This window comes from Folsomia candida, unplaced genomic scaffold (assembly GCF_002217175.1).
Source record: "Folsomia candida strain VU population unplaced genomic scaffold, ASM221717v1 Fcan01_Sc023, whole genome shotgun sequence".
NCBI lineage: Eukaryota > Metazoa > Arthropoda > Collembola > Entomobryomorpha > Isotomidae > Folsomia > Folsomia candida.
Window position 1 is genome coordinate 735,362 of NW_019091215.1, and position 25,845 is coordinate 761,206.

The following is a 25,845-nucleotide window of genomic DNA, read 5'->3' on the forward strand; positions in this document are numbered from 1 at the left end:
TTCAAAAGTAGCGACGCAATACAAAATGTATATTCATTGTGGCAAAATTGAACAAATCCCATGCTAGAATTAGTTAAGAACTGAGAAAACCTGTAAACGGGACAAAGTGATATATCGAAACATTTCTAGTCATCTAATCCATTCATCGAGTCCCTCAAGAACTCGACCAGTCGAGTCAATCAATAAGGCAAACTCGAAGAATCAAGCAAACGTCCCAGTTAGATTCGAAATGGACTCGAAGCAAACATTCCAAATCGAATTAATGGAACTCATTTCGTTCGTTGCTCTACTATCAGGCTTAGAATGTTGCAAATTATCAAATTTCAATCTCGAAAAGTATTGAGAAGAGTATAGAGAATTATAAATGGACAGAAAGCTATTTTTGTAACTCAGTATGTCTCAGACTAATATGAATTTTACGCTAAAATTTATTAACACCTGGCTGACAATGTAAAACAATGCCATAAATTATTTGTAGCTGGGAATAATTTTACCACGCAAACGGTGTGGAATTGCTAGTCAAAGTAATATTTTAAAAAGTAATTTAGCAGTCAAGTGATATAAAAATCGTTATAGAAATGAGTGTAATTTGGTAGGTAACGATATATTTCCCAAAATTAGCAACTCATTGTATATTTTTTTTCTCATTTCCTACTCGTCAAAATGCACATACTTCGTGCAGTCGCATGTATTTTCCTCTGATGTTAATTTGTCGTTTGACACATCTGATTTTGTATTTGTCAAAGTGTACTTCCAGCCAGTTGTATGTATAAATTTTCCTCTGATGTTGTACTTCTCAAAGTGTACTGACAACCAGATTTTCTTCTGATTTTGTACTTGTCAAAGTGTACTTCCAACCAGATGTTCTTCTGATTTTGTACTTGTCAAAGTGTACTTCCAACCAGATGTTCTTCTGATCTTGTACTTGTCAAAGTGTACTTCCAGCCAGATTTTCTTCTGATTTTGTACATGTCAAAGTGTACTTCCAACCAGATTATCTTCTGACTTGATACATGTCAAAGTGTACTTCCAACCAGATGTTCTACTGATTTTGTACTTGTCAAAGTGTACTTCCAACCAGATTATCTTCTGATTTTATACATGTCAAAGTGTACTTCCAACCAGATGTTCTTCTGATTTTGTACTTGTCAAAGTGTGCTTCCAACCAGATGTTCTTCTGATTTTGTACTTGTCAAAGTGTACTTCCAACCAGATTTTCTTCTGATTTTATACATGTCAAAGTGTACTTCCAACCAGATGTTCTTCTGATTTTGTACTTGTCAAAGTGTGCTTCCAACCAGATGTTCTTCTGATTTTGTACTTGTCAAAGTGTACTTCCAAACAGATTTTCTTCTGATTTTGCACTTGTCAAAGTGTACTTCCAACCAGATTTTCTTCTGATTTTGCACTTGTCAAAGTGTACTTCCAACAAGATTATCTTCTGACTTGATACATGTCAAAGTGTACTTCCAACCAGATGTTCTTCTGATTTTGTACTTGTCAAAGTGTACTTCCAACCAGATTATCTTCTGATTTTAGACATGTTAAAGTGTACTTCCAACCAGATGTTCTTCTGATTTTGTACTTGTCAAAGTGTACTTCCAAACAGATTTTCTTCTGATTTTGCACTTGTCAAAGTGTACTTCCAACCAGATTTTCTTCTGATTTTGTACTTGTCAAAGTGTACTTCCAACCAGATTTTCTTCTGATTTTGCACTTGTCAAAGTGTACTTCCAACCAGATTATCTTCTGACTTGATACATGTCAAAGTGTACTTCCAACCAGATGTTCTTCTGATTTTGTACTTGTCAAAGTGTACTTCCAACCAGATGTTCTTCTGATCTTGTACTTGTCAAAGTGTACTTCCAGCCCGATTTTCTTCTGATTTTGTACATGTCAAAGTGTACTTCCAACCAGATTATCTTCTGACTTGATACATGTCAAAGTGTACTTCCAACCAGATGTTCTTCTGATTTTGTACTTGTCAAAGTGTACTTCCAACCAGATTATCTTCTGATTTTATACATGTCAAAGTGTACTTCCAACCAGATGTTCTTCTGATTTTGTACTTGTCAAAGTGTACTTCCAAACAGATTTTCTTCTGATTTTGCACTTGTCAAAGTGTACTTCCAACCAGATTTTCTTCTGATTTTGTACTTGTCAAAGTGTACTTCCAACCAGATTTTCTTCTGATTTTGTACTTGTCAAAGTGTACTTCCAACCAGATTATCTTCTGATTTTATACATGTCAAAGTGTACTTCCAACCAGATGTTCTTCTGATTTTGTATTTGTCAAAGTGTACTTCCAAACAGATTTTCTTCTGATTTTGCACTTGTCAAAGTGTACTTCCAACCAGATTTTCTTCTGATTTTGTACATGTCAAAGTGTACTTCCATCTAGTAGTGTATTTTGTCAAGATTTAGTGTTAGTCGAAGTGTACTACAATTATTAAGCTACATTTTGTAATTAAATGCTACTAAGGGTATTTTCTAATGACACCAGACTAGTGTACTATGTTTATTGACTAGTATGCAATTTCTAGCAGTTTTGTACTAGTCAAAATGTACTTCTAACCGATGCTGTGTATTTTATTCTGATGCTTTTGTTTTGTCTGAGGGTAATTTCGACCGGCCGAAGGCCGGTCGAAATGTACTACCCCTGCCCGAGGTGTACCACTAACCAGGTTCGTAGGTAGGTAAGATTTTCCAGGGTTGCTCATATATGTCCCTGTCAGATCGTGTGATGATTCTTGTCAAGGTAACCTTGTTGTGATGAATAATATTAATTGTACATGCATTCATACGTGATCTATTTAGGACATAAATTTAAGCATGATATGTTTTAGCAAACATGACAGAAGATAAGTACTGATAAGGGAATACAATTTAGTACGAAGTACATACGTTCTGGGATGAGTATGTCGTCATGATCACATGAAGTCAGAGCTACTTCGAAGTTAGGAGTTGTAAGGTTTTTATCAGTCTTTAAACATGTAGGTATCAAACTCCGATGTATATAGAAAAGGTTTTGTTGGTTTTGGCGGACTTGTGCGGGTTTTGGGACGAGCTGAAATTTCACTTTTTTAATAACAACTGCTACAATCAAGTTACCCTAGATAAAGCACAATTTTGTTCTATTTCTTTAATTTTCTTCATTAAGGATCCACATATTTTATTGGGTGGTGAAAAAATGTATTTTTCCCACTGTCGTCCATTTGGAGTTTACTAGGTTCCGTGCTAAAACTACGAATATTTACAAAATGCGTAATGAACCTAAGATACATAAATGCATATATTTATTTACACCGATTTGTGCATATGGCATCACAGAGCGATGCACAACGTCACTTAATCACGGTTCGTGTGTATGTACATATGCACCTGTCCAAAGTACAGATGAGTTTTTTGTGCATAAGCAGATGAAGAGCGACTTGTTTAGTTGGTGGTGATAATAAAGAGTGGCCGTGAGGATTTTTGTGGGTTAGAGATGCAAAGCAAACAAATTTTTTGTCCGGGTCCTGGGTTGTTGCACTGACTTGCAGTAATATTGAAAGTGGGGGCCGTGCAGGCTGGATGGGGAACTGTATTCTACCATTTTTTATAATGAATTGCATTAATTGAGACAGTTGGAGGATATTAAAGAGAAACTAGATATTCTAAATTTGTTATGAACTGCCTCTCGTACAAGGTTTTAGCTTAATCTGGACTGGAACGGCCTTCAGTTTGGTTTTGATCATCGGTCTCTCGTCGTCACCTGTTAATTGTTTTATTTGTGAAAATGTTGGAGTTAATTGCCGGTTTAGTATTAGGCTTTTGGACGATCTGCCTGGGAATCTTGCTCTGGGCGGATTGTGACATTTGGACCTTTATGCATCTCAAGTTTGGGAACGATATTGGTTTGTTTAATTACACTTCTAGTAATTAGTTTCATGAATGCTTGGATCTTTAATTTGTGGTAATTATTACTATTTCAGCGAGTCGTTTTGAAGGAAAGGTCGTCTGGGTGACGGGAGCTTCATCGGGAATCGGGGAAGGTAAATATGTAAATTCATAAAATATCCACGCCGGTATTGCGCTGGTCATAGCTGTCTACCACGTTGGTAATAAGCTTACTTCGGAGTGAGTGGTAATGTCTCATTACCACAACATTGCTAAACGCTAATTCCTCTATATAAGTTTCTTTCCACCAAACTCATATATTTATATAAATACTTCGACCAGTAATAATTTAATACCAGAGGTTTAAGAGGGTACACATGTATTTATGCATGAATACAACTTAAAGATAAAACTCGACTAATCAGAACCGATCACATTTGCTTGTCTGAAATGCAAATCTTGTCTTAATTCAGGACTGGTGAAGGAGTTGGTGAAAGTGAAAAATGTAAAAATTGTGCTCTCTGCGAGAAGGAAGGAGGAACTGGAACGAGTGAGGAAAGAGTGTTTGGGTAAGTTACATATGTATGTATGCATTTAAAATTGAGAGGAAGGGCGGCAACAATGTGGTGTGTACTTATGTATGTATTTAGATAAGCCTCTGAGCTTAAACTCTGTTTCACGTTACTTTTACGTTAATAACATGGAGAACATTAGCCGAACGAGCCGAATTATTTTATTATTTGACACCGGTTATTTTTATTTTGTCGTTTAAATTATTCAATTTCGTATTATTTTTACGCCAAAATAAAAATCATTGGTGTCAAATAGTAAATTAATTCGGCTCATTCGGCTAATGTTCTCAAGGCGGGTAAATCAAGTAACGTGAAACGCATTGTAGGTTTAGTTTGTCGGGTTAAGCTTTGGAAGGAACAAAAATACAATAGGGATGATTTATCCACGTTATTCATGTGTTACAGGAATTAATAAATCGGCGAGGCCCGATTCCGTTCTCGTCTTACCGTTCGACATGGTGGATTATGACAGCCACACGCCAGCCTTAGAAAAAGTGATAAAAACATTTGGCAAGGTGGGTGGTCCGTTTTAAGTATATACATTATTCGTGAAGTTTTTTGATAAATTCGGTCAGAAATGAAATTCGATTTAAGGGTTATAAGGGTGGTTTAAATGTCAGGTTACAATGGCAAATTTTTCAATGGGAAAAATTCGCAAATCTCCATTAGTCACCGAAATTTTGCCTCTCAAATTCAATATTTTAAAAATTTTGTCACCAGTGTTCCACAAGTTTTAATAAAAATTAATAAAAATCTCAATCCCAAATCCGATACTAATGGCAATTTTTCCCATTGAAAAATTTTCCATTGTAACCTGACATTTAAACCACCCTGTACATACATAGAAAAAAATATTGGTTAAAGTACGTACCATTAATAACGCTGCCATTATGAAATTCAAATGAAGTCCGAATTCTACAAGTATATTAAGTAAGCGATACGAAATCTGGGGTAACTTTACCCAAATAAAAAGTAAAGGTTACTGGATTTCATGTGAATGTGGCTTGTTTAATATCGAGTTTAGAGTGCATTTACTTGTTACAATTTTTAATAGCGCAATTATTTGAGTGTCAATAAAAATAAATTCTTTTTATGTTCAACATTTTTTTTAAATTTTCAGCTCAACGTCCTAATTTCCAATGCGGCAGCGATGGGCCAATACGCGTTTTGGGAGGAGGCCCCAATTTCCTCGGATAAGGCTCTGTTCGATTTGAATGTGTTCTCGCTCGTTAATTTGAACCGGATTGTGCTCAATTATTTCAAAAATGAGCGGGGACGTCAGGGACATTTGGCGGTGGTTTCAAGTTTAGCGGGAAAGTTTGGAGTTCCTTATCTCACGCCGTACACGCCGACGAAATATGCGCTAAATGTGAGAAATATGGAAGGATTTAGCTCAGCAGGAATTAATTTCAAACTTGTATTTTTGTTTTACAGGGTTATTTTGAGAGTTTGAGAAACGAATTGCGAAAAATGGAGAGGATTCATGTCACCCTGCTCTGCCCGGGGCCGGTGGTGTCGAATATTGGCGATAATGCAATGACTGGAACTGGAGAGGTAGGATATTTATGTACAAGGATTCTCACATTTCGAAATGTGTAAAGTTTTTGAAAATTATACTTCCAACAATGTGACGCAGCTCGCTCGTAATGGTTGTTCAACGTAAATCTTGATTTTTCGAGAATTTTTCACATCGTGACAACAAAATGAAAGCGTTGCCTATTTCTTGCAGTTTATTTCGTCTTGTGTTGCTTGCTTTGCATGCAAGAATGTAACAATCGCACAAAATGAAGTAAATATTGTAGAAGCATTATAAACTTTCCGGACGACTTTTCCTTCTCACAAATTTTTGGTTTTGAAATTTTGAAAATCAAAATATCCAACAAGAATTATGAATTTAGAACTCAAACTCGAATTTAAAAATTTAACTGGACAATGTAACTTTTCTGACTAATCCTTGGGTAAACACAAAGAAATAGCCATAAAATTTTGGGAATTTTATTGGCCAAATAATGAAGTTTGTCCAAACTCGTTTAGAAAGTTTCACCAAATTCTTATATAATCTGAATTAAATTTTTGGTTGCAGAAATTCAAAAATAGCAAATTTTCCATAAAACCGTCCAACATTATGACGGCTGCGCGATGTGGAGAAATCTGCCTGGCAGCGATTGCCAATAAATTGGAGGAATCCTGGATGGCACCACTTCCAAATTTGCCATTCCTCTATTTGGCCACGTATCAGCCTTTCCTATTTGCAAAGTAAGTACTTCATTATGTGCTCCCTTCGTATGTATTTTTGTGAAAGTGAATAAATTCTACCATTTTAATAATTTTGGACTTTTTAGAATCTCCGCAATTCTGATGAAGTATTTGGTGGTTGAAGAAAAATAATGGAAGATTGTACCAATTATTTTATTATGTATATATGTATCTAATAACACTTATCAAATTGCAACGAACAGTGTATATGTAAGGCAATAAATCGCAATTATAAAATCAATCTATTTCACCATGACAAGACTAAATTTGGATGGTAAATTCGAATTAAAAAATGGTGAGACATAAGCTTAAAGTTAATTATGACGAGGTCGAACCACACCCCACTGACACTAAACATACACCGTTTTCTGTATTCATGTCATACAAAAAAACACGTTACTTTTATTAACTTGTATGTGTAATATGCACTCAAAATAAAAATTTGTCGAGTCAACACCGCCGGTGTCAATATGTGACTTAACCGCCTTGGTTACAATATTGAATCCGAGTTTGGATGATTTTGATACCGGTTATAATGTTATGACCGGACGGAAAAAATTAATTACTACTCGGAATCACAATTGTAACCAAGGCGGTTAAGTCATATATTGACACCGTGTTGTTTTGAGTGTGTATGTAACTTCCAGAATTTTGGAAAAAATCAGTGATGGGCTTATTTGAGCGATGGAAAGTTTTAAGAGTATGAGGGCACAATTTGGTGACAATTAAAAATTGCATAATAAGCATAGCCTCCTTCAATTTTTAAAAGGGTACACAAATACAATTCATACACTCCAAATAAAGTTTAGTAAAATTTGCGATGACACAACGGGTTGTGCAAAATTTACCCGACGAAGGTAAATTTTACTCAAGGTTGAGCTAAAATTCCACAACGTTGGATAAATTCTAACTTTCGTAGTGTAAATTTTACTCAACCAGTTGTGTCATCGTAAATTCTACTCAACCTTGAGTAAATTTTAATCAAATTTATTTAGAGTGTATTATCCCGTTCTCCTTGCAGAACTGATCAGAATTAGCGATAATGTTTGGTTTAGGCAGAAATTTTGAATTACCAACGGCGTCCCGCCATCAATGAAGTTTGATCCGAATTTTATCTTGAGGGCGGTACAAGCCTTGACCTCTTTCATTAGAACGGATCGCCTCGCGCCATATCCTTGCTGTACAATAGCATCCACCTGCTTCCTCAAGATCTTAGTAGACACATTATTCACCCAGGAGGCTAGCGTGAACACTAGTATGTTCGTCATCACACTGTTCAACCAAACGAGCGGGAACATCAGAAACGACGGCATCGGGATATCTGCATGCATCATGATGGACACGAACTGTGTAAGCACTTGTGCCGCAGGCATGAGTAGCATCAGTGTGGGCACGATACCAACCATGAGGTAACCGTTGAACAGTTTTTCCAGAATTTGAATACTTCGGTACACCTGAGTACATTTTTTCAAATCGGTGGCCCCTTCAGCTAGTCCAATGTCTCTGATAAAACAGGAATTTTTTTTTAATTCGACACCTATATTGATGCATCCTTACTTTAAAGTATAAATTTTATAGCCAGAGCTTACCGTCCCAATACTTCGAAATAGTTCAGCAAACAAGCAATTCCGACAAAAAGTGCGTGAACAATTTCCAACGTACCGCCAATATAGACGTGTATGTTCATCCAGGTCTCGAAAAGAAAAATGAAGTGCTGGAAGCCAATTCGTGTCCATTTAATAGAAGCGCAATCCTCCCTCATCGAGAGTAGGAATGGAGGGGAGCAAGGGTCCAGCAAAATTAGTCCAATCATCGCAATCACCATAATATACACGGTGTAGTAGGTGATATGAACGAACAGTTTGATAAGTTTCGTTTCCATGCTTGTTTTCTGAGTAGGCTTTCCTAAATGATCAGCAAAAAATACAGTTATTTAAAATAACTACTTTTATCCAGTAGAACTTAATAATAAAGAGTAATGGATACATAGCAATGTACAGGAAATGTATGTGGGAACCTTGTGCATAAATCGATAAACAATAAAATTAGAAATTAAGGGAGTAAATGTTAAAACGACTTTCTTTTTCACGTACTTATTTGTTTTTCATTGTCATACGAGGGCATCAACAGTCGTGTTACATTTGCATACATACATACATCAGTTAAGCGGGGATATCACCGGTTTTAATAAATCAAAAAAGACAATTTAAAATAGGTGAGGAAACACATTACTTTTTGTCAGATCTTCTATTTTTGGGGAATATTTAAAGTACCTTCGACCAACTTCTTCTCAAATTCCATTGCTGAATTGATTGTCTGAACCATTGCTACGTCCAACTTGTAGTTCCACCGTCCTGAAAGTAGCATGACGTACATCGAGAAGAAGAGGAAACCCTGAAACTTTTTTGCCATTGTTAGCCTCCCGAAGCATATATTGGCCAACATGACAATGCAGGAACCCAGCAAGAGTACAATTTGCAGACGAAACATGCGGATCCGATTGGGATCCTTGGTAATGACAAGCTTCCCATACTTTTTGTTAAATTCGTATGGGGTTGAGTAAAGTTTCCGACATATTTTGAGATGACGTAGGAGCAGAGGAAAGAATTGCGTCGTGTACATTTTCCTCAGGTGTTAAGCCTGGAACTGAAATGGGATCGGTGGGTTGGATCGAAACTAAGGCAATAACAGAATTTCCTAGGAATTGGTACTCAAGGTGATATTTACATAATTAATCTACATAACTTATATATTTAGCAAATATCGACGGCTTTAGTATTTTATAATTATTATCACGAGTAAAGCAATGTGTTCGGAGACCTTCAACAGTGTGACAGTCTACAAACTGGTAACCTGTATCTATCAGGTAGCACATCTAATACTCTATTTAATAACTTGGTTAGATATCTGACGTGTTTTTAATCAAGCTGGTGACAATGGATCACAAACTTAGTAAGTATGAAATTTGCAAGAAATTTGGAAATTTGAAAATCCTCAAACGCCCAAATTTATCATAGGTATTTGCATCCCAAAGGGAGAAATTGAGGGATGCCTACATATGGCAAGTGGATAATCTAACCAATTTATTACGCGTGCTCCTATTCCGATTCAAAGATTCCTGACACCCCTAAAATTTGTGTACTCAAATTTTTGACCGATTGACATTATTTTGGTCCAAACCTGGGAGAATTCACTCGGAGATGTCTATTGTAAGTGAGAATCTATATTATAATTTCGAAAAGTCCATCCCGTGAAATTTTCCGTGACATTCCTGCATTCTGATTGGCTGTTGACATTTCTGCTCCTCCAATCAGGGAGCAGATACGAATTATGATTATGATTATAGTTATGATTATGATTATGATTATGGTTATGATTATAATTATGATTATAATTATGATTATGATTATGATTATGATTATAATTATAATTATGATTATAATTATAATTATGATTACCGTAATGATTATGATTATGATAAAAAATTTAATTAGCAACATAAATAAATTTCTTTAGCAACATAAAAAAATTTCCATAGCAACATAAAAAAATTTCCTAGCAACGTAAAAAAAATTCCTTAGCAACATAAAATATTTCCTTAGCAACATAAAAAAATTTCCTTAGCAACGTAACAAAATTTCCTTAGCAACATAAAATATTTCCTTAGCAACATAAAAAAATTTCCTTAGCAACATAAAAAAATTTGCTTGGCAACGTAAAAAAATTTCCTAAGCAACGTAAAAAAAATTCCTTGGCAACATTAAAAAATTTCGTTAGCAACGTAAAAAGATTTCCATAGCAACGTAAAAAAATTTCCTTAGCAACATAAAAAAATTTGCTTGGCACCGTAAAACAATTTCCTTAGCAACATAAAAAAATTTCCTTAGCAACGTAAAAAAATTTCCTTAGCAACATAAAAAAATTTCGTTAGCAACATAAAGAAATTCCCTTAGGGACATAAAAAATTGCCATAGCAACATAAAAAAATTTGCCTAGTAAGATAAAAAATTTCCTTAGGAACATAAAAAAATAATCCTTAGCAACGTTGTTTACATAAGTTAGTTTGTGGTGCCAAGGAATTTCGATTATTCGTGTAAAACTTGAAATGTGGCCCGTCTTTAAGACGGGCTTATAGGCTAGTATTGTATATATCATTCCTTGCCAAAATCTGTTATCTGAAATAATAAGGTTAATCTATTTTGTTCGCTACGTCAGGCATGGTCCATGTCATAGTGGCTTCACTAGCCAGGATACCAGGTACAAAATACGTCCCGTCGGCATACCTATACTTCACAACGAGAACCTTAATATATGTCAGCGTTTATGGAGAAATTGTTCGTAACGGGCACGGGTAGTTTCTTTATCTCTTTTAAGATTGTTTTACTTAATTAATTAATTTCCATCTTTCGAAGTGCTTATGTACTTAAGCAATATGTATCGATCTCAATTTTCGAGGTCGTTTATAAATCGACAATAACTACGATGTAAAATTGCAAAATAAATAAGTACACATACTTTGCAAATGCGTATCAAACGAGTATATATTGCTAACTACTTGGGTATGCATATGCACTCTAAAAAACGTGGTCGACTCAGATATATTATTTATGCTCCGAACTGGTATTGCACTGGTAAATGATTTTTATGAAATTGGAGAAATGCCAATGATTTTTTGATACAAACTACATCCTTAAACAGGACGTTAATTTTAATTAACAGATGTTTTAATTATTGCTCATAAATTTTTACTGACACAATTAAAACGTATTTAAGATTATAATTATGTACATAAATATAATTATTGACAACGAAACCCCATTTTTTGGAATACAATTAAAACCTTCATTTCTTTATTGATTAAGTAAATTCTCTCTTAGCTCTAAATTAAGTAAACTACATATATAGTTTACTCAATTAGTATATACTAAATCCTAGAGCAGCGTCAATTTCATAAAGAATAAAGTTTGCTCTAAATTCTGTATAGTTAACTTAATTTAGAGTTCAGAGGGAAGTTACTTTTCAAAAGGTGACATTATTTTTAAGAGTGATTGAATGTACACATATTATGTACAAGGTACATACACTATAATCCTAAATTGCAATTACATATTTACATATAACTAAAATATTTTTCATCAACACATATATGCTGATGAATGTATATGGTAGATAAAGTTATTTATGTAGGTAGGTACACATTATTACAAACGATACTTAGGGAAATTTTTCGCGTGGTGTTACACAATATATAATCTTTGTATACATACATGCAAAATACGGAATATTTTCATCTTAATCAACTTCCATGCTTTTGCCTTGATAAACATGCAGCGATCTAAAATTGAAACTCAATATAAGTAAGTTAGCCGATTAACAATTAAGTCGAACCGATCACTTAAAAAAACGACGAACACAAACACCATTAAGGTAAGGAATCAAGTTTATATTTCATAGAAAATTATGTGACACGTCAATGCGTAATAAATAAGGGAAAGATAATACTGCTGTCTGAAATAATCCCATTCTTACAATTAATGAGACATGCAGTCAACAATACACGATAATTTGCAGAAATATACATTTACATATTTGAAAATGTTTGAAATTAATTCATGAAAAATAATAATAATAAATAGAAAATGTGTCTTAAGAACATATTAACCGAACCAAGAAGTCGGTCATTATTACTTTGTTTTTAATATGTAATATTTTCTAGTGGTGAAAGTCAACAGGGCAAAATCCAATCTCAACTCTGCTCATCATAAATACCTATTACAAAATCAAGGTGTAATAGAGAAAACTTTTCAAAACGTAATCAGATGTACATATGTAGGTATGGTATTATTTAAAAAGTTGAATCAGAAAAACGGGTTTAATAAAAGCATTGATATTCATATTTATTTAGTAATTGACGAATATGGTAAGATGAAAGAATAGCCTTACCGAGGCTCTGATTGTGTGGATAAATTTTTAGAATCAATGAAAAAACTAATGGATGAGATCATGACGACAATGAGAGTGCCACTAACAAATCCCTGGCTTTATGATTGTGTGCATAAAGATTATGTATCTAATGGTAATAGTCTTTTGGCAGATTATAAAGACTTCCAAAATTTGAATTTTTGTAAATTTGAACCGAGTTATTTTTTTATAGCAATACCTTTGCCATTACCAAGGCCACCATCAGCTCTGAGTATATTAGATTAGGATACTTCGATCCGTCTTCCAGCTCGAAAATTGGAAGGAATACGCAAAATTGGATATCCGGACCAGGCTTTTTAATTTCGTCGAGGTGCGGACCAATTTCGCAAATTTTTGTGCTCACTTTATCGCCATTGGTAGTTTTGAATTCAACCCTGCACAACAAAACCCAGACACAGAGTTTGAGTTCCTAGGAGTACACAATTAACAGATTTTTGTACGTGAACTAGTTAACCTTCAAGTTTTCAAGCCAGAATAAATTCTTTTGTTCAATGCACGGGTTGTTCTAGCTACGTCCTTCTATTACAGTACAAATTTGCTTTAATACTTTCTCAAGTTTTGTCTCAATGAAATAGAGATGTTCCTTTTTAACTTATGTACTTCATATTTTTATCCTCGTTCATTTTCTCAAGCTAACCCTAAGTACATAAGTTCCAATTGTGCTTTATGAATTTCACAGTACACATTATTATTTTCTGTTTATACATAGCTTCCAACCAGTCGCAACGAATTGATCCACTGTTTCATACTAAATATATATATTACCGATTGTATTTTCTTGAGCTAGATGCCGAGCGTTATTAGATATTGCTAAATTTATGTGACATGATTTAATAATCCTTATCACCAAAAAGGGTAAGATGATGCAGAATCTGCAACTTTGTAGAAAAAGTCGTTTCATTTATTACCCTGTTTGCTGATCTTTCTCTCACTCGCTGACCTCTCTACTTTGTTGCAATGCCTAATTTTATATACAACATTTCATCGAACATAATTTTATCAAGTTAGTTGAGAGTTGTCTTTCTAACATTCAATACTTCTTAAATAAAACCGTTCGTCTGTGACAAATTACACAAAGTTTCCAGAAACATTAAAATCCTAGCACCATTATACATTTTCAGAAACATTGGATATTTCCGTAAAAACACACTAATTCCGCGGACTCCAACGAACTGAAAATAAGAATTTAATAATATATCTCATTTGCCCCATTGATTTTTAACATTTCCCTACTACCCCGTATTCCTTTACAAGACGTGAAATTTGCAAAGTGAAGTTGTTTAGCGGATGAAATCTTTTGCCAAGTTCTAATAAATGTCCAAGAAATGCATGACTACATGCATACTTCTCGTTAAGCTTACTACGGAAGAATATTAAAGGTAGAGTATACTCAAAATAAGGTAGTAATGAATCATTGCCATACGGAATGACTATGTGTCTCTACCACGTCAGTTACGATTTGTCGTAGAAATGGTAATAATAAGTTCAGGGAAATTCAAATTTAATACATAATGGTATTCACTTCCTTAATATTTGGTAATGAATTTGAAATTCCCTGAACTTATTATTACCATTTCTACGACAAATCGTAACTGACGTGGTAGAGACACATAGTCATTCCGCATGGTAATGACTAATTACTACCTTATTTTTAGTGTACATGAATTTATGTATTTATAACCCACTAATTAAACCACATCTCATAGCAGGAGTACACATATTAAATACGTGCATCGTACAACACCGAGAGTCTGTCTACTTTTGATAATAATTTGGCTAATCGAGCAGAAATCCTTTACGTTGATATCAATGGAACCTACGCCTCCTGCCTTTAATCCCTCTTGATTTCTGACAGATTATAAGGCTACCTAGGATTGTTTTCTCCGACACCTTTAGCATTTCCCAGGCAAAGATCAACCTCGACTACGTTAATGTACTGTGGTCCATAGTTCAGCTAGATAGTTGGCAAACCACGGAAAACTATAGCTCAGAACGAGGGTCCTAATTCTTGCTGATTGTTGGACCAATTTTGACACCTTTTGCGTCGCTGAATTTCAAATAAATCTAGCTCACTTTATCGGTATCGGTAGTTTTACGTTAAACTCTGCCTATCAAAATCAAGGGACGGAATTTGAGTTCCTTAAAAGCGATATTTACGTTTAAAAATTTCCTTGGTGTGACCACATTCTTCTTCACGCTTAAAAATTATTTGCGCTTATCGTAGCACAGATTTGCCTCTATCTCATTTCTTCCTTTCGGAGAGACTTCCCAGAAGGAATTAGTTTGATGGAATTTTCCAGAGCAAAGTGCCTATTATAACATACACGTCCTTCGTTCCAATAACATTTACCATTTCGTTACCCAGTATTCATTTACCAGACGTTAAATATGGAAATGGAAGTTGTTCCGCAGATGAAAACTTGTGCCAACCTTTAAAAATAGACGAAATGCATGACCACATGCTCCACGTTAAATTTACTGCAGATAAATATAAGAGATAACAAGTACCTGCATTTATTGATAACCCACTAATTAAAGTATTTCTTACAGGAGGAAAGCATATGTCAAACATGAAATTCTTAAAATCAAATACAGACAGTCTGCCTAATTTTGATAATATTTAATCCGGCAAATCGAGTAGAATTCATAGTGCGGCAAAATTCTACAAAACCATGAATAATTCTACCTTGGGCGAACTACTAGTTATTACAATAGCTACGTGTAGTTTCTTTCCGTATTATCTTAATAAATATTATTTCCCTAAACTGTAAACTTATCAGTGACAACAACCCGGAGGTGGATTAAGTTATGTATATTTTTAGGATCTCGTTTCAAACGAAAATATTTCTTTTGACATGACCCATTACCTTTGGGTCAGAGGTCAAATTTATCTCTTACTGTTTTCGATGCGTTAAAAAAAGATTGCCAATCATAATGCTCCTCCAAATAAAAGGAAAAAGACAGCGTTGGAAAAGAACCGAGCTCGAAAGGGAATAAAATCCTACGTTTAAATATTGCAATACCTCACTACTAAAATACCTCAATTTGTCCAAATACGAACGAAAATTTGTTTTGTGGCTATTTTAAGACACATTTGCCTTAAAAAACTATAAATATCATATTCTCGGGTTATATTTTCATACTTCACAAATCAATTTTGTAATAAAGCTGATTTACAATATCATCCACAATCTTCCACAACATTCATGAAATATTTTTTTCCTCGTGCCACGATGATGATAACTTTTCAATACTTTTTTTGTGTGATTTTTTTGACAATACCTTTGTCATTGCTGTGGCAACAATGTGTGCTAACTTGAAAAGTAAAATGAAAATTAGCTGAAAATTAGCGAGTTTCGAAAAAGTGCCTTTCCTAATGCATTGGTTTGCAAGACTAGGGGAACTAATAGGCAATCTCATTTGGAACTGATTGTCGCAATTGAACAGCATTTGCATTCCGAATTTTCCTCAAAATAATTCCAAATTAAAGTTCCATCTTGTTGAATATTGGCGTTTAAAATGATCATAAAAACAAGGTTAGCCTAGCAGTTCGAGATGAATATGTGTAAACTTTATAGTAATTCTGATGTTAAATAAGGTTCCTGTTGTGAACCAGACTTTAGCAAAGACAATAAGTTGAGTTGAGCCATGTATAAAGTAAGCTGAAATGAGTTATATTTTTTTTTAATTTTTAGAAATCCAAAATATGGATGTGGGAAAAAACATTAAGATCAACATTAACAGTAAAAACGTTAAGAGTATTTGATAAAAGCATTGGTATTCATATGTAGTAATTGATAAATATGGTGAGGTGAACAAATATTTAGATTTTGGCTCACCGAGGCTCTGATTGCGTGGATAAATTTTTAGAAGAAATGAAACCACTAGAAAATCTTCTAGCTTTATTATTGTCTTCATCAAGATTAACTAATGCTGATGGACTTTTGGGAGATAATAAAGACTTCCAGAATTGGGGGGTTTTAGTAAATTTGAACAGTTATTTGTTTCTGGCAGTACCTTTGCCATTAACCAGGGCAACATCGACGCAGAATATATCAGGATCCGTCACCGGGTCCGTTTTCCAACTCGCAAATTGTCAGGAAGCCTACAAAGAAGGACTAGGCTCTCCTCATGTATACTCACAGATTTGGTCCAAACTAGCGTCAATCGATCACAAATTTAATTAATATGTAATTTGCAAATGGAACTACCTGCCAATGGACAGGTTTGGCGGAGATATTTGCATAAAAAGCGGCGAAAACGCACCATCAAGGCTGGCAAATTTGGCAAATTTCCAAATTTGCTGCGCGTTTTTTCCGCTTTAGATGCAAATATATCCGCCTAACCTGCGCATTGGCAGAAAGTTCTATTTACAAATTTCATATTAATTAAATTTGTGACCGATTGACGCTAGTGTGGTCCAAATCTGTGAGAATTCGTTGGGAGACCTCCATTGTAAGATGTTTCACAGAAATTACGAGATATTTGCATAAAATGCGGAAAAAATAGGCAGCAAATTTGGGAAATTAAAAATCTGCCTGCCTTTGGGGTGCATTTTTTCCTCTTTTTATGCAAATATGTCCGCCAAACTTGACCATTGGCAGATTGTGCCATTTACAAATTTCATACTAATTATATTTGTGACCGATTGACGCTAGTGTGGTCCAAATCTGTTAGTATACGTGGGGATGCCCACGTTGTTAGAAGTAATTAAGTAATCATCTGTGTTTCTTTTCTCAAGCAGACACTAGGTTCCAACTGTGCTTTTTGAATTTCACATTGCACATTATTCTTTTCTGTTTATATGTATGTACATCGTGGCCAAGAATTATCTGACCAGGCGAGGTATGGTATCAAACATTTGTTAATTTCACAACAAAAACACTTTATTAACCAAAACTCTTATAGTATGTTCTAAACTATAGTCTTGTGGGTCCTCAAGACGATTTTGCATGTTATGAAATTTTTTCCTCGAATTTTCTGACAGATTTTCCAAAACACTTTTGGGAATTTTTTTGCAAACGTTTTTTAAACATGAGGTCTTGGAAGCAGTATGGCGTGGAACTTTTTCGTAGACCACCTTAAATTTAAGCTAGGGCCACAAATTTTTAATTGGGGTCATGTCCCGGGTGTATCCGAGCCACACCCCCTTTGCCAAGATGGTAAACGACCGACACTCGAAAAATCAAATAGTAGTGTTTGAAGTGTGGGCTAATATTCCATCCAGTTAATATGGAATTTCTTTCGAATTTGGAAAAACTTGCTTAGTCTACAGAGTATCGAAGTACAAGGGCAAGATATGACCACGGTAAAACCGTACGTCTAAATTTTGACGACCAAAAGTGACGACCAGGTCCGTCATGCCTCGAAACCAGAGCTAAATACAAACCATTAATGGTAGTCACTTTTTTCTAATATTCATCTCGGGAAACCCGTTTCTATCAACAATTCGCTACCTCATATAATGAGGATTCACCACAGGATTACCATATATTTTGGTCATGCGCGTACACAAAATTCCTGGGCCCTTTATACCACCAGTAAAATAGCGGTTTTTATCTAGAAACTCGCCAAAATCAACTCGACCTTAAATATTGTCGACCGAAAAAGAGTTTGTTTTGGAGTTCTGGAAGAGATGTGACCCCAGTCATTGGTTTTTAATTGATTCTGGAGAATGGAATGATGAATTTTCTAATAAAATTGTCAAAATCGGTATTTAAGATTTTGGACCGGCTCACAATTTATTGTCTAACTACCAGATTTTCGTTGGACTAATATAAAAATCGCATTCTCAGGTCTGCCCGAGGATGTGGTGTGTCGTCTGAGATGATTAGCCTGGCTGATTGACTTCCGGTTCCTTCAGAACGTGACGATATTTCTAAGGACTCAACATTTTAGACCAATTTATGAAATTCCTTCTGCTTCATCCAAACGTTTGGTTATTTTTATAATTTTTTCCACAAATGAAGGTACAAGTCTGGTTGACATTGTAAGAAAAAATTAGTTCCGAGAACACGACAACAAAAAAGTTGCTACCAATTTTGTGGACCGATTTATAGATTTTTTTGGTGGTCAGATAATTCTTGGCCACGATGTATGTAGCTTCCAACCAGTCCCAACGAATTGACCCTTTCGTACGCTATGTTACAGATGGAGTTTTTTTGAACAAAATCCCTAGCATTATAACTTATAGCTCATTTGCACCACTAATTTTTACCATTTCGCTACTACCCCGTTCTCATTTGTCAGACGTGAAATATGGGAATGGAAGTCGTTCAGCGGATGCAAACTTGTGCCAACTTCTAATAAATATCCACGAAATGAATAGAAATAACCAGAATTCTATTTTGACAGCTATTTTGACATGATCCGTTACCTTTGGGTCAAAGGTCAAATTTATCGCTTCTGTAGATTTCTTAGACATACATATAAAGTAACTCGGGTTAGGTGAACACATATATAAGCAGAATTTTACAGCAGAATTAAACATGTAACATATTTAGATACAATTTAATTCCAAATTTGTTGTATTCTTTTTTACTAATTTCAATTCGTTCCACCTGTTTGATCACAAGTACGTCATAATTTTGTACTTCTTGTAGATGTTATGTGCATTGAAAGATTGCCTAAGCTGATTAAAATGTTCATATGAATTTCATACAAACATTAGAATTGGAAAATCCATTTATCAATATTATGATGGTATAAATAAATATATCTCATAAATTATTGCCTATCATCAGTTAAAATGTTATCATATATCGAAAATGATGAATGACATGATTGCGGCAAACAGAGATTTTGGGAACTCTCTGCGAAGCAAATCCAACCAACAACAAGAGTCCATAGCAAAGTCGGAAAGAGATTTGGGAGAGAGTGAAAGTTCAGCACTTTTTCTGGAAGCCCAACTAGAAATGACTCGTGAGTCGCTGACTCGCAATTGACAAACACGAGAATAGGCAAGGAAGAGCAGAGGATTGTACTACAAGAACAAATCAATTTACTCAACCGGGACGTGTCTCGTCTCCAAAATGTATTACAAAATTAAAGAGCGAGCACCTTAAACTTCGTATTGGATATGTCTAATTGAAAAAACAAATTTTCTGACTTGGATTTTTTGACGAATTTTCCCGACTTTTCTGAATAAGTTGACGCCAAGTAGGTACATAGAATCTGACTGAATTAAATCTCGCATTTTTTCGCTTGTTGCGGTAGGGCCACCGCTTACTAAAGGTGAATATTGTGAAAGAGCAGGTTTGGTCAACTTCATTAATGCCAAACCCCTTAATTAGTATGCCGCTCACCTCCATCATCTCTTACAAACCAGAGACAATTTTGGAAACCAGCTTCGTCACAACCTCATCTGAGATATCTCTATTCAGCGTGGCCAACCGGTTCATAATCGGTCAACACATAGGTATCGATTAGGTATTACGAGGATATATAAGCGAAAGCGCAGCCAGCGGTCGAAGAAGTATTTTTGGTGCTACTGCATGTTACCTCTCCCAATATTATTGGGAGAGGCCGAGTTCTGCCTGTTGTACAAGTAATGAATAAAACCTCTATAAGAAAAGTGCAACCAAGTCTCATCTCGCCTCACAATTATTACGCACACACCACAACAACGACGACGATCGTCTCATCTGCCTCATCACCACCATCAATGCAGTGAACCCTCATAAACGGAACTTCACAGATAACATGGGCTATCCTGCCGCAGAGATTTTAATTCTGCTCACCTATATAAGGGATCTCAACAACAAGGTGTTTACCCACTCTATGTAAGTTTCTCAAAAATAAAGTTGATTGTTGCGAAATGCATTCTAACAATTTTTTGTTTCAAGAATCCCCAATTTGCCTCTGATCGACGAATCCAAGGTCCACTTCAGTAATTGTTAAACAAGATAATATTCAACAAATCTATGATTTTTTAGAATTAATAAAATTTGGTTTTGGGAAAATATAAACAGTCTCATTTCGAATCCTATTATTTCTTCCATGTTGTTATTGTCTATTACCTGTTTATTATTATTACCGGTGGAATTATTTTTGCTGTTTATTATTATTACCGGTGGATTCCTCTCAGGCCCATCGAGCTTCGCCAGAAAAATCCGAGGCTCAATAGGACAGGTTGCAATACCCCTATTCTTATTCATACTAACCATAATTGTATATTTTAATAATACAAAAATTAAAATATTAATTTGAACGTAAACAAGGTTCAGTATAGAAAGCGTTCCAAAAAGTAATCTGATTGCAAATATGATATTATTCACAGTAAAAAGTTGGTTTCGGTAATTCAGAAAAAACATATTTCGTACAAACGTTGGTATTCATATATTGTAATAGACGAATAAGGGTATAGCCTTATGTCGGCTTACCGTGGCTCATATTTTGTGGATTAATTCTTAGAGGAATTGAAGCATTTAATCGATAAGGTTATGACCACTTGCAATACAATGAGTGAACCACTAAAAAATCCCATTGTTTTATAAATAATTGTGCGCATCAAGATTGTCTAATGATGATGGAATTCTTGCAGATTATAAAGACTTCAAAGATTGTGAAGAATTTTAGGAAATTTGAAAAGTTATTTATTATGGCAATACCTTTGCTATTACCTAGGCTACCATCAACGCCAAGTATATATTGGATCATATTGGAGAATGGGAGCAGACCTGCTTTTCTCCGACACCATAGCATTTCCCAGGCAAACACCAACCTCGAATATGTTAATATGCTGTGGTCAGTATTCCCGCTCGGTAATGGGCATATTACAGCTCAGGACGAGGGTCCTAATTCTTGCTTATTGTTAGACCAATTTTGACACCTTTTGTGTCCCCGAATTTCAGCTCACTTTATCGGTATCGGTAGTTTTTCGTGCAACTCTGCATACCAAAATAAAGGCATAGAATATGAGTTCCTCAAAGGCGATATTTACGTTCCAGCTATAAAAATTTCTATGATGTGAACACATTCTTCTGCACGCTTAAGAATTGCACCTATCGTAGCACAGATTGGCGTTCGGATTTCGGAGAGACCAAAAGTTATTAGTTCGACGGAATTTTCTGGAATAAAGTGCCAACAGTTATTACGTACACGTACACGTCATTCGCACCACCAACATTTACCATATCGCTACCCCGGATTCATTTTCCTGACGTGAAATATGGAACTGGAAGTTGTTCAGCGCATAAAAACTTGTGCCAACTTTTAAAAAATGCGCGACTACATGTTACACGTTTAATTTACTGCAGAGGAATATGTTTAAAGAGATAAAGAGTACCTGCATTTATTTAAAACCCACTAATTAAAATACTGCTTACATGAGGAGTACACATGTCCAATATGAGAATCGTAAAACCCAATACCGACGGTACATATACCTAATTATGACAATAATCTGGCTAATCGAGCGGAATTCAGAGTACGGCAAAAGTCTACATAAACCATGAATAATTCGACCTTGGGCCAAGTACTCATTATTACAATTGCTACGCATGGTCGTGGCTGAATTGCCCAAAACAACGGGAAAAGGAATTTAAGAGGTGGGTACGAGAATATGGAAGCAATTTGACAAACAGTCGTAATGACGCACTTCTCGATTTTGTGAATGAGTCACTACTCAACATTAGTTGCCAGTTGTTTGTGATAGATAAACACCGTGATGAGACATGTTAAATTAATGACTTCAAACTCGTTAATTTTTACGACATCGAACCAGTAAACCACCTACATACTTATGTATACTTTAAATCCAAACGTAAGCCTATAAATATGCTCCAGTTCTACCTAGAGATACATACTACTTATTAGTCACGTAATAATATAAAATAGTATAAATAGCAAGTAGAAACCACACTAAAACTTTACTCTTGTATTAGTGTTAACTCCTCTCCCCCCTCCTAAGTACGCTGAAAACAACTAAAAATCACTCTAAAAAGTGCATGAGTTATTGGTGTTTATTTATTTCGGTTGCTTGGAACAACAACCAGATTTTTGAGACTATCGTTCGAGGAAATCGACGAAATGCGTATTCTCAGAAAACTTTTACAACCGGTGGAAGAACAATTTGTGCTTCTTTTAATCGAGAATCGGATCAATGTCGGACCAGAATAGAGATAAAAATGAAAATAAAACACGCCCCTCGCAAAAAAATAATGTAACGGCAAAGGAACAGTCTACAATGACCGAAAAGCTTCGCAAATATTGTACAAAAACTAGACACCTGTACAATTGCAGCACCATAATCTTGTATAAAAATGCAAGAGTTCAAGCAAATTCAAGAACTAGAAACCTTATTGAAACAAATATCTGTTAATCAAGTCAACGTGATGGAATGACGTGAGAGCAACCCAAGGTCTTCATAATAACGCCATAACCAACAACGCCCATAGTTAATACAATCAGCAACACGGGCATAGGGCATAACGGGAGGGAACAATTTCCTGTGGTTATGTGGTTGGGAAAAAAGAAACTAATACCAGCCTTTGAACTACTGGAGTTTGCGATAAATTTAAAAGTATATATAGGTATGTAAATTATTACATCGTGACACAAAGTATGAAATGAAAGTACATGCATAATTATTTTTGCAGAATTTACAATCCCTAATATTCACAACGTGATAATGCCAGTGGTCTCACTCCAATTTTGACGAAACCATGATAATTATGTAGCGCTACCAAATAATTAAACTAAACATATTTCAGGATTCTTCAGACAGCTATAAATAGTTTGGAATTATTAGGATGGAATCCGTACGATAGAATTTTCATTTTTCTCTTTTGTGAGAAAAATTGCAAAATCTCGTTGACATACATAAAACATATTACATCGTTGGAAGTAAGCATCACGAAAAATACTGAAACACGTGTTTTCATATGTAATTAATGATATTATGCATATAGGCTACATAATTAGTGCCGTTTAATCAAAATCGGAGCAAGACCGCTAGTGTTATCGTATCGCTAACTACTTATAAAAAATATCTAAATAAATATGTACAGTACAACGAACAATTATTGAGGGAAGGTAGCTTAACTAGATGATTAACGGGAACAAGATATCTCACTTTGTAGTATCCATCTTTTACAGATTTCCATTCGACAGCATCCATTATGCATCTATTGATACGAACCTGATATTAAAAACGGGATCTAAAAAGAAAAATTAGAAACCAAAGTGTTTGTCAATTTTTACCTTATTTGGAAAATCCGATTTTGTATAATCGTGAAGTATCTAATCTATGAAAACAAATAGCTCACGAAAATATGACGGACTTCACGGCTAGGCCGAATTCAGGTTGGGAGTAAGATGATTTCCGTGAGGACCTGGAAATAGATAACAGAGCTCAAATCTCAAAATTATGTAATAGTGTGTAGTATCTAATTTACATAAACATATACGTTCTAGCATAAATAGGTTTACCTATTTTTTTTCATAGTACAATAACAATTCTGCTTACCTGCCTAAATGCCAGACATCTACATACCTAAGTTCATAAGGAAAACTTAAAGGCTGCAGATTTCCACTGATACGAATTAACCCAAATACAAAGCTTTAACAAATTAAGAAATAAAATTAGTTTAGAATTGAGAACGCTGGGTGCACTTTACATGTATAAAATCTTATCGAAATTGTGTTCATATGTTAGTCTTACTCAATGTAAATCACTCAAACAAGCATTATTCAAACAATGTAAATTTGCAAATGGGTAAATTTTGCACAACAAAATTAATAACGGAATCACATTTTTAATTCACATTTTAGCAAGTGTAAAAAACAATACAATAACCTGCTGAGTGAAATGTGTCCTCCATCAAGATATGTACAGTGTGTCAAAGGATATTTCGTCAGGTGCATGATAAACATGATCATCTTAAAGGACCGTGCATTAAGGATGTTATAAATTTATACACAACTTGCAACGAATATTGTGTAATTAACATAATTTCTCGTAGACCTGCTTTTTGTGCACGGCCACCCAAACTGTCTGTGCAGTGTAGAATGGATCATTTTTTCTGCCTTCAAGGTGACCGAGTCACTTCTTCGCTACAAGTTTGAAGGGACTGTGCAAAAGGGATGTGATCAGGGTTGGGGCAAGGCTTCCCATGTTAATTAAAGCATGTAGTAGATATGTCACAGTATAGAAAAATTACCTGAAAATCGGTCACATCCTTCATATCCGGCTCGTAAGGAATAAGACATTCGTTATATACAGGGTGGTTTAAATTACTCGTTACAATGGGAACTTTTGCATAGGGAAAAACACCCAAATCTATCCAAATGAGTTACAAGGATTTGGGATTGAAATTTTAATTAAATTTTGTCAAAACTGATGACAAAATTCTGAAAATGTTCAATTGCACCAACGAAATTTCGGTCACTAATGGAAATTTACAAATTTGTCTCATTTTCTATGGTAGCGTGGCATTTACATACATATGTACTTACACTGGGCGTACTCACGTCAATGCGTCGCAACTATTTTAATAAACTTGCAAAGATCAAAATATATATTTGTGTCGTGAAGGGATTTGCAAAATACATAATACTGTTCCCGAATTAAATATTCTTTGCGAGTGAACCAAGGACTCTAATTTGAATAATGAGATGCATATATTTATACGTCACATCTTTTTTAGAATTTCGACCATTCTGCTAAAGTTTTTAGTTTTTGAAAAAAAATGTGTGAAGACTATAGTTTACGATGAATAATGCATCAAGATGCAATAAATGTTTAACAAAAATCATTTTACTCAATTAAGTCACGACTTTAATTGAAAATCTTACATCATTTATGAGGTTAATTTCTGTCTAGAAAGCATTACTCGATTTAATTCATATTTTTAAATAATATACTTACATACAAATTTTAATTGCACAAGCAAAATTTGCGACCTCCAGTGCAGATTCCTCTGATACTACTACCAATTTGACAACCAGTATTACAAGCAGTTCCGGACATTTCTCATATACGAGTTCCTCCGAATATGCAGCTCAACAACTTTACAGAATCATGACTACCGAAATTACTCACTCATCTTTGTAAATAAATATGTAAGAGTTTGAGTACAAGCGTAAAATATGTAACCCCAACCCGACGCCAAATAAAATCCAACGAAACTAGTATGCAAGATGATAAGAATGTTTG

General features: G+C 34.9%; 2 protein-coding genes across 3 annotated transcripts; one reads left to right on the forward strand and one right to left on the reverse strand.

The window, feature by feature from the left end:
- Positions 1-3,609: 3,609 nt before the first annotated feature.
- On the forward strand, positions 3,610-6,948 carry LOC110858984 (dehydrogenase/reductase SDR family member 7). Its single transcript, XM_022107868.2, has 8 exons — positions 3,610-3,896; positions 3,975-4,034; positions 4,353-4,448; positions 4,857-4,966; positions 5,572-5,820; positions 5,886-6,005; positions 6,535-6,707; positions 6,794-6,948. The coding sequence occupies exons 1-8, from the start codon at positions 3,779-3,781 to the stop codon at positions 6,837-6,839; spliced, it is 972 nt and encodes a 323-aa protein (XP_021963560.1). The 5' UTR covers positions 3,610-3,778; the 3' UTR covers positions 6,840-6,948.
- LOC110858995 lies at positions 6,945-24,570 on the reverse strand. 2 transcript variants are annotated; one of them, XM_035859026.1, is made up of 6 exons: positions 24,352-24,570; positions 24,157-24,249; positions 23,892-24,022; positions 23,764-23,815; positions 8,297-8,612; positions 6,945-8,210 (listed from the first exon to the last, which is right to left on the reverse strand). In XM_035859026.1, the coding sequence occupies exons 4-6, from the start codon at positions 23,813-23,815 to the stop codon at positions 7,709-7,711; spliced, it is 870 nt and encodes a 289-aa protein (XP_035714919.1). In that variant the 5' UTR covers positions 23,892-24,022; positions 24,157-24,249; positions 24,352-24,570; the 3' UTR covers positions 6,945-7,708. The 2 variants fall into 2 exon arrangements, with proteins under 2 accessions (XP_035714919.1, XP_035714918.1); XM_035859025.1 differs by having other exon boundaries at positions 6,947-8,210; positions 23,764-23,848; positions 23,957-24,022.
- Positions 24,571-25,845: the final 1,275 nt, after the last annotated feature.